General features: G+C 41.9%; 1 protein-coding gene across 3 annotated transcripts in view; it reads right to left on the reverse strand.

Moving 5' to 3' along the window:
* The window catches only part of olfm2a (olfactomedin 2a), a 41,323-nt gene continuing 26,769 nt past the window's right edge, over nucleotides 1–14,554 (reverse strand). For all 3 annotated transcript variants that reach the window (XM_029438585.1, XM_029438584.1, XM_029438583.1), the window contains exons 2-6: nucleotides 10,998–11,147; nucleotides 5,755–5,910; nucleotides 3,930–4,149; nucleotides 2,823–2,929; nucleotides 1–986 (exon numbers count right to left, since the gene is read on the reverse strand). In XM_029438585.1, coding sequence (XP_029294445.1) covers nucleotides 312–986; nucleotides 2,823–2,929; nucleotides 3,930–4,149; nucleotides 5,755–5,910; nucleotides 10,998–11,147 — 1,308 coding nt within the window. In that variant the 3' untranslated portion in view covers nucleotides 1–311. The remainder of the gene's footprint in view (nucleotides 987–2,822; nucleotides 2,930–3,929; nucleotides 4,150–5,754; nucleotides 5,911–10,997; nucleotides 11,148–14,554) is intronic.

Here is a 14,554-nt window from a genome sequence, read left to right on the forward strand (position 1 = left end):
TAAATGGTAAAGATTGATATTTATTTCTCATCACAAATAAAAAGAACCATGCTTACTCATCACAGAAAGAAAAATAAGAGAAGCGCTCAGTCTTTTTATTCTTTACCGACCTTGCTGCCGGAGTGTTTTTTTAAGAATGTGAATAATAGCACTCTATGTAGATTGAAATTCTTAAAAAAAAATCCAAGCCTATGCCCATACACTGAAACCACCAACCCCCGACCACCCACAACCCAGCCCGCCTCCACCCAGCTCATTTGCCACCAGAACAAAGATCACAGCATTATTTGAGAGGGTCAGTCTGAGGGCTCTCAGTCCCCAGAAGTCTTAATAACCTGGAATAGTGTGACATTGTAGAGCACCTGGTGTCCGTTGTTCCAGGTGTACAGGACCCTCTCCCTGGGGTTGTAGTCCATCATGGAGATGTGGGAGTATTGATTGTGGAAGGGGATGTCTGTGTACTCATAGCTTGATGTGTTGGTGTAGTAGGCAAAGTAGATCTTGGCACCAGCCAGGTGGGAGTTGGTGACATAAAGTGTACCACAGATCATGAAAGACTCTCCAGCACTGCGCTTGGGAAAGCCCGTGTCCCAAGTTTGCAGCACCTCCAGACTCTGCGGCTCCAGGCGGCTGATGACAATGTTCCCAGCATTGGGGATGGTGGTGTAAACGGCCCACAGGCCATTCTCATCCACCATCAGGTCGATGTCAGAGGAGCCACCCCAGGAGTAGGGAAAGGTGTTGTTATAGCCGGCCCCACTCAGGCTGCGCTGCACCAGCACACTTCGAGAACGGAAGTGGTACTTGATGATGATGTTGCTCTGGTACTTGTTGTAGTACAGTGATCCGTTGAAGACCACGTGACCAGTGCCTGCCCAGGGGTGAGGCAGCAAGTGCTGCACAAAGTTCTGGCCCTTCATGAAATCATTCATAGTGCGGTATTCCAGGACACGCCGTCCCTTGAAGTAACCATCCATGGACCACACCTGCGAAGAGAGGAACACTTTATCCCATCGGCAAGAGGACATAGAGCTGCAACGACTAGACAAATAATAATCTGCAATTATTTTGATCATTTATTAATTGATTTAGCGTCATTTTTCATTCATTTTTTCAACCTCTCAAATATTATCTGTCTATTTCATATCTTATTTAAACTACATATCTTTGGGTTCTGGACTGACAAAACAAGACATTTAAAGACATCACCACCTATAAACTTAAAGGAGATAATGAGAAGATCTTGAGGTGGCAGGAGAATATTGTTCTGACACACATCTCTGCAAAAACACAGTGAGCAATGTTTCACAATGTTTGGCGATGCCCTGTTGTGTGTATGTGGTGAAGAGAGTGTGCGCCTTCATGTGCATACTGTACTTGAATACGTGCGCAGAACTATTGATCTCTCCCACGTGTACAACTGAAGATGTTGCCTGCGCTTTGCAGTCAACCAATGCTCGTGCTCCCTGGCCTTTCCAGTCCACATATCTAGAAAATCAATCCATTTAGCAGCTCTAACTTTTTCCTCAAGCACTCTCAGCGGATCTCTCCACTGACATGGCCCCTCTCTGGCTGCATCTCCCATTTCATTCCCTCAATGCTTCCGCCGAGGCACAGTTCAGCTTTTAATTGATTCAATTAAACTGCAGTTAGCTTAGATATTTATTTTCTCCTTAACATATCAAGCAGAGCTTTGCTAAGATGCAGCTCTCGCTCCTCTGATGGTCCACCCATCGTTTCTTCTCCTCTTTCTCTGTTTTCCTGCTCTCGCCTGCTTCCCAGGTGTAGAATAGGCACTTTTCTCCAATAACAATTCCAGTGGGTAGGTGATGCACAGCAGCTGAATTATGGAGAAGGGGAGATTATAGAGCATTAAGCATTGTGTCTCCTCTACCTGCTAAAAGAGTCCCTAGAGCTGAGCCAGGCCCAAACTCTAGAACATTTAGACCAAGCTTTTTTGGCTCCTCAACGACGTTTCCCCAAATACGATCATCATGACTGGTCAGAGTGTTGTTGTGATATTTCTGATGTATCTGGCTATTAATACTAATCAGTGATTGATCTTAAGAGTCTAATGTGATCTCAGCAAGCAAGGTGATTAAAGACAAAGATCAGGGCGTTCAATCACACAAATTGACCTTCTCTGTTGGCAATATCTATTTAGCCTGATTCAGGGCGGGGATGAAAAAAGGCCATCGTCATCTCTCCTCTCAAACTTCATCAGTTTCCAATCTTCCCTTACAAATGGCTAATAATCCACTCTTGCACTTCTTCACCACTTCCCCCATTCACAAGGCCCCACAATTCCTCTTCGTTTTCTCCCTCACTTGTGTCATTTTCCTCATTCTTCTAACCATGTATCCAGTAGCCCAAATGAAACCACATGTCATCTCTAATCATCTTAAGCCATTATAATATCATCTGGGTCCAGAGCATCTCAGTACGTTGTTGGTAATTACTTAGGTGATTTAGAAAGCTCTGGCCCAAACAACTCATTCATTTCTCCGTTGATGAAGAAGTGATTAATCAGCTGGAGTTGCAGAGACAGAGGTACACAGGGAGAAGGAAAAGGGATGCTATCAATCAGTGGCCTCAGCTTTGCATCCCCATATCTCTCTTTGACACTCCTCCTCCAGAACTCACGAGAAGTCCTGCTCAGGCAAAACAGTCAATCAGTCACTGAAGTAGCATGACAGTGTTGCTGTGACAGAGATTTTTGACAATGACTTTGGTTTTACTTCGTCCTCTATGTTTGTTGAAGTAGGTAGCGGGGGATTAAATGGTTGTAGTTCAGGGGTGAGCGTAGAAACAGAGGGACTCACTCGGTTGTCTGAGCTGGGGATCATGGTATCGGTCATCCAGGAGCCAAACCTTGAGCCTGATGCACGTACTGTGATGGGATTACTGACGCCAGTCAGCTTCCCACAGCCTGCAGGTCAAAGAAGAGAAAGAGGTAAGACGCCATACAAATGTATGTGTGTATTTATGTAGACATAAACATGTACACACTGCAGCACAATGTACACACAAAACACACGTGGTGTTCCTCTTGGCTGTGTTTAAGGCCCCATATCATTTTGTCAATTTAGGGGTTTCAAATGGTCCAAATCTGTAAAAACATCATCATTTCTTTTCTTCACTTTTTGCAAATGACACATACTGTAGGTCCTATATCTCCACAGTCACAAATAATGCCTTTAAAAATACATCAAAGGATTTATTGATGGACATCATAATTATGCATCAATATTACGTATTGAATCCACTACATATCAGAGGAAAATAAAATGCGGTTGGGATTAAGAATTCATTTGTGATATGCAAAAATGCAAAGATTGATTTAATGATGAATTGTTTTTCTAAACAAAAATCCTAATATTTTTTGCATGCACTTTTCTAAGATTTTTGTTTCCATTATTGTCTTAGTATCCTTTTCTCTGCATATATATATATACAAGTAAGTAATTATTATATCTTATTATCTCATGAATAATATCATATAATGCATGAAGTCATTTCACTTTATGCAAACGCTTAAAGCCAATAGAAGACAATAACAAAACACTAATGACCTAAAGGCTAAACTTTTATTGCAGTCTTTTCCTGTTAAGTCATCAGTTTATATATATATGGGATTTTGTAAAATCATCAGTTTATGCTAACACCTTACATGAGAACAATCAATTATTAATTCAGGCTTTCTAGGCCAATCTTTCTTAATTTATGCGGACAAGTCGAACACAGAGGAGAGTGGAATTGTTGCCATTTGAAAACAGACTTTTGACCATTCCTGCGCTTTAATTTCATCATTAATTCCTTTCTGTATCGCTGTGGTCCAAACTCTAATAGTTTAAGTGCTATGATATTTGAGAAAGAATTTAAAATTAGACATTCAACGACTCACACACATACACTTATATATCTTATACCTAGCTTCTGCATGCAGGAGTGGAGCCTGGTCTCCAGCAGAAGGACTCTCTGGCGCAGCTCCTCATAATCATAGGCCCCCATCTCCTCCTGGATGGCCATCAGCACCAAGGACAGATTCCTCACCTCCTCCCGAAGACGCAGGATCATCTTGGCATCCGTCTTGTACTGCTCCAGCACTGGCAGCAGGGGTAGCAGCTCGGTCACCTTGTCTTTCAATTCCTGAGATAGCAATCACAGAGAAAGACACATGGAAAAGACAAAAAAGAAAAAAGGGTGGAGAAGATTAAACCCTGGGAGAATATAGGACAGTGGATGAGGTCAACTAGTCAGTACAGGGGATTGTGTGCAAGAGAGCCCTTCAATCTTCAGTTGTTTCTCAATCTGAAGCTCATATTGGAGCTGGAGCGTGTTCATCTGTTTGACTTCTTAGCGCCTGGATTCATCACGAGATTCACAGTGGATTTCATGCATAACTGACACTTCTGGTACACACATGGACATGGCTGTATCTTAGACTACTGTACACATTACTTCCTCTCAACATTTACACTAAGTATATTTAATTACATTCACAATCCGTTGTGTGGATTAGAAAATTAGGCCAAATGCACTTCTGTTTTCTGTCTCAGTTGGTTCTGGTGATTTTCACCTACAGTGCTATAAGAGGAATGGTGCTGCTGGGTGTAAACTTGGTCTGTGACTCATGTGTTTAGGAGTGAAGAGAACAATGCGTCCTCAGATAAGAGTGCAGGAAGCAGCAGGAGAGTCAGTCTGCCTGCTTGGAAGTTAGAAGGCTCAAGAGAGAAATTGGTGTATCAATAAAGTGTGGCCGCCACAGGAGGGGCTGTTTCCTCCTTGTTAAGGTTTATCGTAAATCTGGTGATGGAGCAGCTCTCAGCCCCGTGGCGCCACATCATAAATCTCATTTTCCCCTTTTCATGCCGAGAAAATTCAGTCTCGTTAATCTCCAACGCTCCGCCATTGGCAACTTTGAGCTGCGGGCATTCATCAGCCAACCTGCTCAGGTCAAGTCCTGCTTTTTCAAATACCTTTTTTCTCCTCTTTATTGGATTGCGGATTTGCATTCAGACAAGTCCTGGAATATAATGCTTACTATTCTGCATCTTTTAGTCATCTCAGGCTTTACTGAGGAATCGACTCATTTCACAAGCATCTTCATTACCTACATTGGACTCGCTTTCAAACACATTGAAAGCCAAACACAGACTTTCATGCTTGTCGCAGCACTGAGGCAGAGTCCCAGTGGTAAAGCAACACTTAGCATTTATCAAAGTATCTTTTAATCAAACTATTTTATGGTCCATCTAATATCTGTAAGGGTGTGAGAAATGTGGAGAAAGCCTGGGCAAGACAGCATGCTGACAGGAAGACAAAAAGGCCCCGCTGATAATGGTAGCTGAGCCTTAGCTTGTAGAGAGATAACGTAGAGATAAATGTGAATATATATATGCCTGTTATCTCACTGCAGACACAAGAATGTTAAGTATATAGAGGAAGAGGGACTGAGCGAGGAGAGAGAGGGAAGGATGTAGAGAAAGAAAACACTTCTCTTCTAGGTCCAGGAGTTTATTTATTCAGGAGTATGTGAGTTTGCTCTGCGCATGACTCAAAGATAGTTGTATTTGTGTCCCTATGTGGCAGTCTATCGAGAGCCACAACATTTTATTGCCTGTGAAGAGCGAAAGAGATTGCAATGCACCTGGCAAAGTTTGTGTGCACATGGAGAGCAATGCCACATCTAACAGTATCTGCATTCACTTGAGAATGATACACACGTGCATCACTGTACAGACAGCCAATTACCTGAAAGCCCTTTGGATTGAGACTTCGGGGATTGTCAGAGGCCACCTTCAGCTTTCCATCCACCACTTTCATTAGGCTCTCGGTGTTCCTTACATACTGTAGATCTCTGTACGTCCGCAGGTCCAGCACCTCCATTGACTGGCTAATGTTCTGAACCTGTCACACACACACACACACACACACACACACACACACACACACACACACACACACACACACACACACACACACACACACACACACAGACATTACAATCATTTCTTTAGTTATTTTAATTCAATAACAATTTCTTACACAATCATCCACTCCTCATCCGACGTGCAGCTCTAGCTTGCAATTAGAGCTGAACTGATTAGTGCATTTGCTTATTAGTTGAACGGCTATTTTGATTAGCGATTAATGTGAATATTTCCCACATAAAGCAAACTGAATATCTTTGTTGGGATTGTTGGAGGGACATAACAAGACATCACCTCGGGCTTGAAACTGAGATGAAACACTCGTTTGCTTTTCGACAGTCTGCAGACGATGAATTGAGAAAAGAATTGGTACATTAATAGATAATGAGGGACAACTCTTCAAATCTCATTTAACGTACAATTACACTCCATGGATCATCAGAAACGTAACCTGATGCTTTGCAGCTTATTATAATATCAGTGTTGGGTTCTCCCATGCATTTATAAAGAGAGGGTTTCCCAACTGGGTCGCAGTTAGTATACAATGAAGGATCATGTCGTTACGGGGTATGGTTATGGTTAGCATTATTGTACCTCAGAATAGTAAAAAAAGAAAAGAAAACCACTAATAATAAATCACTGATTTAATGCACCAAACGGCACCCGATAACAGGTGCATGCTGGGTGTAGCTAAATGTTACATGCTAAATTGCTCATGGCGGATCCTTGTTTTTAAATTTGTATTAATTTTTTTGCAATAATACGATGTGAATGCAGAGCGTCATTCAGATAAAGTGTTTTTGAAATCACTGAAGATCGCAGTGGAACAAGAGAGACTGTGTGGACTGGTTATGCTTTGCAACAGCAATAAACGAGGGAATACATCGAACCCGGAGCAGACTGAGGAGGACTTCGCGACGCACAGGACTCTCAGAATGTAACCTGATTGTAACTCAAACTCACATAGCGTTGCGTGCGCGCGCATCACATGTGAAAATGTGGCAAGCTGTTTCCTTTACGTGGCTTATTAATGTCTGTCGTTTGTGTTTAATAGTCTGAGTTTTGCCTCTTTTCTGGTGAACTACACAGAAGATGTTGTAGATCACTTGTTGTTGGTTTGCACATTAGGGCTAAGTGTTGTTTCACCAGTGTATACATTGACATTCAATGCAAAATAACTAGGAGCAACATTTACTCCTACTACATTTTTACTCACCAGTACAATTTCTTTAAAGTAACAGTACTTTACGTGAGCACTCTTCCCATCCCTGCATGCTGGTTGGTTGAAAACAGTGGTTGTTGTCTCAGTCTGCCAACCCCTCTAAGATGTTTCCATATCTGATGTTTTGCCCAAATAAATTTCCCTCAAGGCATCCATTGCCATATGTCATCTGTATGTTCCAGTTCATATGATACCAAATGTAATATCTACCCGACCTCACTATAAATAGACTGGTGTAGCATCATGTTAGCTGTCGTGTTGCACTGAGTGACGAGGGCGGTCCCCAAGTACTTGCATTGAACTGTAAATGAAAAGCTTGAGTATAAAGAGATGGATGAGTGTGACAATTAAACCCAACTACAGTATGTACTATAGCACAGAAGCAATTTGTTAAAAAAACCAAAACTAAATATATAGAAAAACAGAATAAACAGGCGTCAAATAATTAGCAAAGAATTAGACAGATGAAAGTTTTATCAAGATAACACATACAGATACACGACATTCATAAATTATGCAATAAAATTCAACAGGTGATCTCTGATATCAATATCCAATCTCCCACAGCTATCGAAACAGAAGGGTAGCAGACTTACAGTACCACTATGACAGCGTGCACAAGTTAATGAACACATACAAACTAAACAGAACAAATCTCACGGAGGAGCAAACATGCTGTCAAGTAGGTGTTTATCTCAGTTCTCACTTTTCGCACTATGTTTAATTTTTTACTAAGTACTCCGCTTGCTCACGCTGTGACAGCCCACTTTGTTGCTGCATAACCGGCCTACTGTTTCATACGCCCCCTCATCTCCTGCACGTTGCACTGAACTGGCCAGCAAATCATCTGACAAATGTTGCAGGGCTGTGTGGTGCATATAGGCGGCTCACGTGTACATATGTCCAACTACCCACACAAACAGACACCCACCGAAACTGACTCGCACCACTGAGACTCATAGATCTCAGAAGATATAAATTTAAATCACTCATAACAAAAACAAACAGTCCCAACTCTCAAAGTCACTCAGACTGACGTAAAGTCTGTTTCAGCACCGAATGCGTTGCTTGCCTACACTTTGACAGCCCACTCATTTACTTTGTGTCCAGCCTACTGTTTTGTACACTCAACTCATCTCCCACATGCTTCATGAACTGGCCGGGGGAATATTTGGTTTGACTATGTATTATTTTTTTTTATCCAATTAAAAACTAGTTTGACGGCACTACAGATGGACAGTAAACTGTTCCACCAGCCTGGAGTCCAAACACATACTCCTGGGCTGCGGTGGCATTTGGAGGTTCTCCAACCTCTGAGCTGTTATAACTTACACACACCTCCATGCTGCTCAGAATACAATCAGTCGCAGGTGTCCAGTGTAATGACTCGCTCTGTACCAAAACCATAGTGTGTTTCTTGTGTATGCATACCTGACTGTGCCCTCCTATCTCATTCCTATCTCATCTCAAGTCGAAGTCAAAAGGGGGATGAGGTGTCCTAATGTCTGTGAGCCTTCTCACACCACCGCCCTTCAGAGATAACTCTGCTCTGGATGGTATTCTGTCTGCCTTTACAGAAAGCTGAATAGAGGCTTTTCCACAAGGCTACTTTACATTCTTTGAACAAAAGGACGGGTTCTGACATTGTTAGTGCAACCTTGGCTTTCCGTGTCAGGGAGAGCCTTTGTGGATCTGGTCTGCTCAAATAATTCCCACACATGCTTTGGGTTGAAATGAGGATGTCTAAGTGGGCACGGGGCTATCATGTGCACAGACACGCAGAAACATGGTATTGTAACTTGTGGCTTGTGTGCAGCTCAAATGGTGCTGACTCCAGGTGTCCTCATTAGGCTGGGCTGTGGACTGTATTTAATGGGAACGCTTGGCTCTGATGACTGCCGTTTTACAAGCAGCGTGCGTGTACAGAGGGGAGACGCGGCAACATAAACACCCACGCTGTGTAATTCAATACCCAATACAACAATACACAATACATTTGCAAATGTTAGAATATTCAGAGACTGTGTCAGAGAGGCGAGGATTTCACTCTGTGGTAATTTCTGAAGCCTTGTTTTGTATAATCTATTGTATTTTATTGACAATGCAGTAACACATCTACACCCTCTGAGTGTTTTTATGTCTTCAGCTGTCTATAAGTTATGCTTCTCTCTACATACAGTAAACAAGATCACTTCGAAATGTTGACAGCTCAGAAATTCTTTCCTCTGGCAGAGAGTGAAAAGAAATACGAGCAGAAAATACAAATGAGCAGCTGATTACATCGCTTGAAATATGTAGATTATTATTGAGAAGGCCACTGTATTAATCTAAGAATGAGGACAAGCATGTGGGAAGACACACACACACACACACACACACACACACACACACACACACAGCTCATACTGTACTGTATAGTACTCTATAGACTTGTAGGGAATTAAACCTGCATTTAATCTACACACACACACTCGCTATGAGCAAAGACAAGAACATAAAAGCATTTACAAACATAACATACTGCTTCTACTGTATTTGGATTCTGCATACTTAATTATAGGGATGACAAGCAGGACAGGGTTCTGTCTGCATAATAATATCGGAGAATAATCATAAATAAATGTTGGTTAAAAAGAATTATGAGTAGTGTTTTATGTGCAGGATTTTCTTCCTTCATTCATTCATTCAGCTTTACTGTTCAACTCCTGCATGTCTCCACCCAACAACTCACCTGCTTCATCACGTGGTTATTTCATAAAGACTATTTACATATTAGATTACCAGAGAAAATGCTATATCGTCATATTTATTGTAACCGAAATAGGAAATAACCCATATTGGGATAGAAGGTTTTGGCCATATTGCCCAGCCCTACATTACGGTATTCTTTACAAATGTACATACAATATAAAGATATACAGTGCATCTAAATTCACATATCTAGGTGAACACAGCCACTTTCTCAGAAACAATACGCCTTCTGAACGTATGCTTAAAACAACAGCAGATTTACTGTCGGAGCAAACTTCAATGAGAATGAATGCAATATGTGAATTCAGGTGTCTCATTGATCCATCAGGACCTCAGGGCCTATTCAGCGTCTCAATTTACCTCCGTCTCTCCTCGCAAGACCACATCAATGTCAGCCCCTCCTGTCTAAACCTTCTCTGTTCTACCTCTTGCAGGCTTTCACTCGCTCTGTCGATCCACACTGCTCTTTTACATCATTCGCTGGTTTTGAGGGTCCACAAAAAAAAAACATACTCTGCTGTGAATGAGCTGCCACGGCCCATCAAGCAAGGGAAAGCTGTCAGACATTATTCCTCAGGTTTTTATTAGTGTGCGTGTGCGTGCGCGTGTGCGCTTGTCATACATGACACGAGTATTCACAAAAAAAAAACTGTGTTGACTTTTATTTTTCACTTAGAGGAAGACAGAATGAGCACAAGTCTGAGTAAACAGACATTGTGTGCACAGTATTCCCCGTGTAACTATGCAAACAAAGCATTTGTGATCGTCACTGACTTAATTATTATCTAGTGGATTTGTATTTAGAAAAGAAACATTCAAAGGAACTAATTCCACGGGGTTAGGTTTAGGACGTTTCTCTTATTAAGGCCATTTCTGCTTAAGCGACTCAAAAAATAATAGTTTAACAAACGAAGTCTTCCAACGTGTGTCATATTCATCTGCACGTCTGATCAACTGTGTGGTAAAGGAAGTGAGACTATTCACTTCAGCAGCTTGTGTGTGACAGACGGCGCCAGACACGAGCGCAGTGCAGTGTGTCTGCGTGGGTAACAGTCGTGTCTCAAAGTGAGTGTGTTATTGACAGCTGTCACCTTCTCCATGAGCTGACGAAGTTGCCTGCTGCGTGGGTCGCGGTTACACATGTTCTGGGCCGGTGCGACCACGGTACAGATACACTTCCCATCTGCGTCCTGCGCCGAGCTGTAGATCTGCCAGCCCTCCTCTGGGCTCGGGTACAGCGCCTGCAGAAACACACAGACACGTATATCTTAGACTCAAGAGAATAAACGTGTTGCTTCTGCTGTTGTTCATCTAATGTTAAGGGTTGCAATCTGTTGAACATTTCTGGGGATTTCCAGGGAAAGTTAGACTCAGAATTCTTAGGTCTTATGGCATGTTTTATTTAAAAGTGCTCATTTAATTGAATTGTAACCATGCACTCTTCCATCACATGTACAGATAACTTGCCAGCATTTCATTAAATATGAATTCAGTAACATTACTACCATCTGCATGCATCCTCCCATCACACATGCAGCCCACACTACTGCCAACGCTACTGCCCTGTCTGAGCCAAGGGACTACATGCTTTCATGTAAGTTTTGTTTATTTTACAGGAGGGAATATATGTTGTATTTTTTATGATATTTCAGTGAACCAGCATAAAGTAGCCCGCTTATAACTTGTTAACACGTCATTCTTCTGTGTTTCGCTTGCTGGCTCCTACACCATGTGTGATGTGGCTTTTATTGAACACTCTATTTAAGGGGTTTTAATGAATCTATTTCCAGTCAATCGTTATTGTAAAACATTTATTTAAACAATTAGTTGTTGGCAAAGCCCATATTGTTGGTTTAAAGTACCATTCCACTTTAGTTAACGCAGCACATTTTTCACACTGTATGTATCTGACAAATTAAAGTGTTTGTAGAGGAAAAAAAGACTCTTTAATAACGTCCCATATCGTGATCAGTTGTTCCCATTCTGTCACCATACGTTAACTGCAAAGTCATCATTTCTCCATGGCATTCTCTTTCTCTCATGCAAACCCTGTCAAAAGTTACTCTTCCCCAAAGGCAATTAATAGCAATTGATCTCTACAACTGCTTAAAATCTCTCGCAGTCTAATTTTAGTATAAACTGGAGAGGAACAGAGAGGAGACATTGAAGCCAGAGAGTGACAGAGGTGGTGCTCTCGGCAGTAAAGACAGGAGACGAGAGAGATGGAGGATAGAAGAGTCGGGAAGGAAATAAGCAGAAATGGGTGCAGATTAAGATAAGACAAGAACATTTGTGGAAAATACACAAAGGGATGAAAGAGATAGAGTAAGAGCTTGACGGAGGATGAAGAAAGACAAAGACAAATGGGAGGAAAAGGGGGTTTCAAAGAAAAAGAGGAAGAGGGAGGGATCAGGCCGGGCTGTGTGAAAGCGGAGCATCTAATAAGTTTGGACACAGAGAGGAAATGGAGCCGTTCGGGATCGATAATGCGGCCCATAACCAGTGGAGGAGGGTCGAAGCTGAAAGGATGGATGTCTCTCTCTGACTAATCCAATCAAAAGTAGTGCTGTGCGCTTGCAAGTACACGCACATGTACACACCAGTTTACGCCAAGGCCTGGCCGGGACGAGCCTTTCATTCACGCTGCACCTACACACACTCAGCATATAAAGCAAAATGTAATGAGAGAAGGAGCAGCCATTTTAGTGATAAAATTAAAGACCCATCCACATAAGTGGAAGGAAAAGCCTGGAAATAAAATCTTGTGGCTCGCCTCGGTGCCGCTCTCCTGCTTTCCTCCTTCTTTGGTCGGGGGATCAGATTAAAATGTCTTGGGGGACAAGGGGACTGTGTGATTGGAGTGTAAAGTAGCAACCACCCTGCAAGGCAATGTGCTCACTGTCACATCTTGTCACTCCTGCCAATCCCTTGGTACCCCACCCCCCCCCCCTCTCCCCTTCCTCTCTGGTTTTCCCTCTTCCTCTGGCTCACCACACTCCTCACAATGAGTGGATTTTAAATCTGACTTGTTCCAAATGAATTGTGGCCAGCAGACTATATGTGAGCGACTTAGATATTCTGTAATATCAACCACGAAGCATTCTTCTCATTATTGACCTGTTTCATTATTTTCTAGGTATATATATATATATATATATATATATATATATATATATATATATATATATATATATATATATATATATATATATATATATATATATATAAGGTATATAAGTAGACTCATACATTTTTTAGGTTAATCGTCTAAATTTGATGAATCTAACCAGGGAGTACTATACTATTCACATTTTCTCTTCACACAGTATTACATGCATACATCAGTGATAGTTCAGTATGACGGACTCACGGTGGAGCTTATTGGCACTCATTCCAAATTATTCTTCCATTATTCTTATTGATGCAAACAGTATTTGTGAGTCAGTGTGCAGCCAGTTCCTGCAGTGACTTGCACAGCTTTTTCTGTCAGTCAGCACCTTTTGTATCATTAGCTTTCCTTCTTTTAGGCAATCCGGCTTCAGGCTGTTAGGTGGAGAGACGACAGAGGTTCTACAATTGCCAGATTTTGAGTTAAAATATGACAAAATAAAAGGCAGTCTCCATAGCAGAGCCTCCTCCAATTTCTTTCAACTGCATCTGACTGTCTATTTCATTCTGCCATCGCCCAAGGGGGAGATTCTTTTCCTCTGTCTGCTTCTCTGCCTGCATCTCAGTCACTGTCAGTACTTCTGATTTATTGCAGCATGTGTCCGTGAGGTTGTGAGTGCTTATGTGTTAAAGTATTTCTGTGTGCATCTTTAAATATCTGCTGATGCACATGCAAAAAACAGCACATACAGTTTACGTGTATTCTTCCACATGCAGTATTATTTCGGTGAATGATTCTGACAATGCACGTATTTAAAACTGCAGCTACACTACTGATCTACTGATCTTTGTGTGGAATTCCCTGCAGCTGCATGCATGATTATGCAGGACTGTAGCAGAGCATATGCAATAGCTGCTACGATGCTGCGGACGTGTACAATCGTGGTTCTTAAAGCCATATCATTTTACACCGGCTTCTCATCGCGGTTGATACCCTGCGGTGTTAACAGGTGGAGGTTAGCTTGCCTCAAACAGCAGAATCCACTATGTTACTCACTCTGAGAGTAAGTGCAGCCTCCTGCATCCAATACAATTACCTCATATCCATACATGTGGGGGCTCTCTGCCTACGCACCAGATATTCACTTTTGGTTAAGGAGGATTCGTGCGATTGGATGCAGAAGTGGGCATCAATATTTCATCATATCAGCCTGAAAGGGAGCCACATTTGGTATTAGGCTGATTATTTTATGATATGAAACATAGTGGGAAGTAATAAGCTAGATCAAAATTCCACAAAGTATTATTTGAGGCATGTCAGCTCCATTATCATAATACTTTCTTCATTTTCCAACATGTTTAAACTCACGCTGTGCTCCTCATGTGCTTTTTCCCCAATCCGGGGAGCTTTCACAGCATCACATCTCTTCCTCTCTTCATTAATGTTTCATACATGCTGGGCTGAAATTAACAGCTTATTTGAAGCAGTTCCAATTTCATTACCACCCACCTATCCATTCTGCACTAACTTCCCCATTCT

The sequence above is a fragment of the Cottoperca gobio genome, chromosome 8, assembly GCF_900634415.1.
Source record: "Cottoperca gobio chromosome 8, fCotGob3.1, whole genome shotgun sequence".
Classification (NCBI taxonomy): domain Eukaryota; kingdom Metazoa; phylum Chordata; class Actinopteri; order Perciformes; family Bovichtidae; genus Cottoperca; species Cottoperca gobio.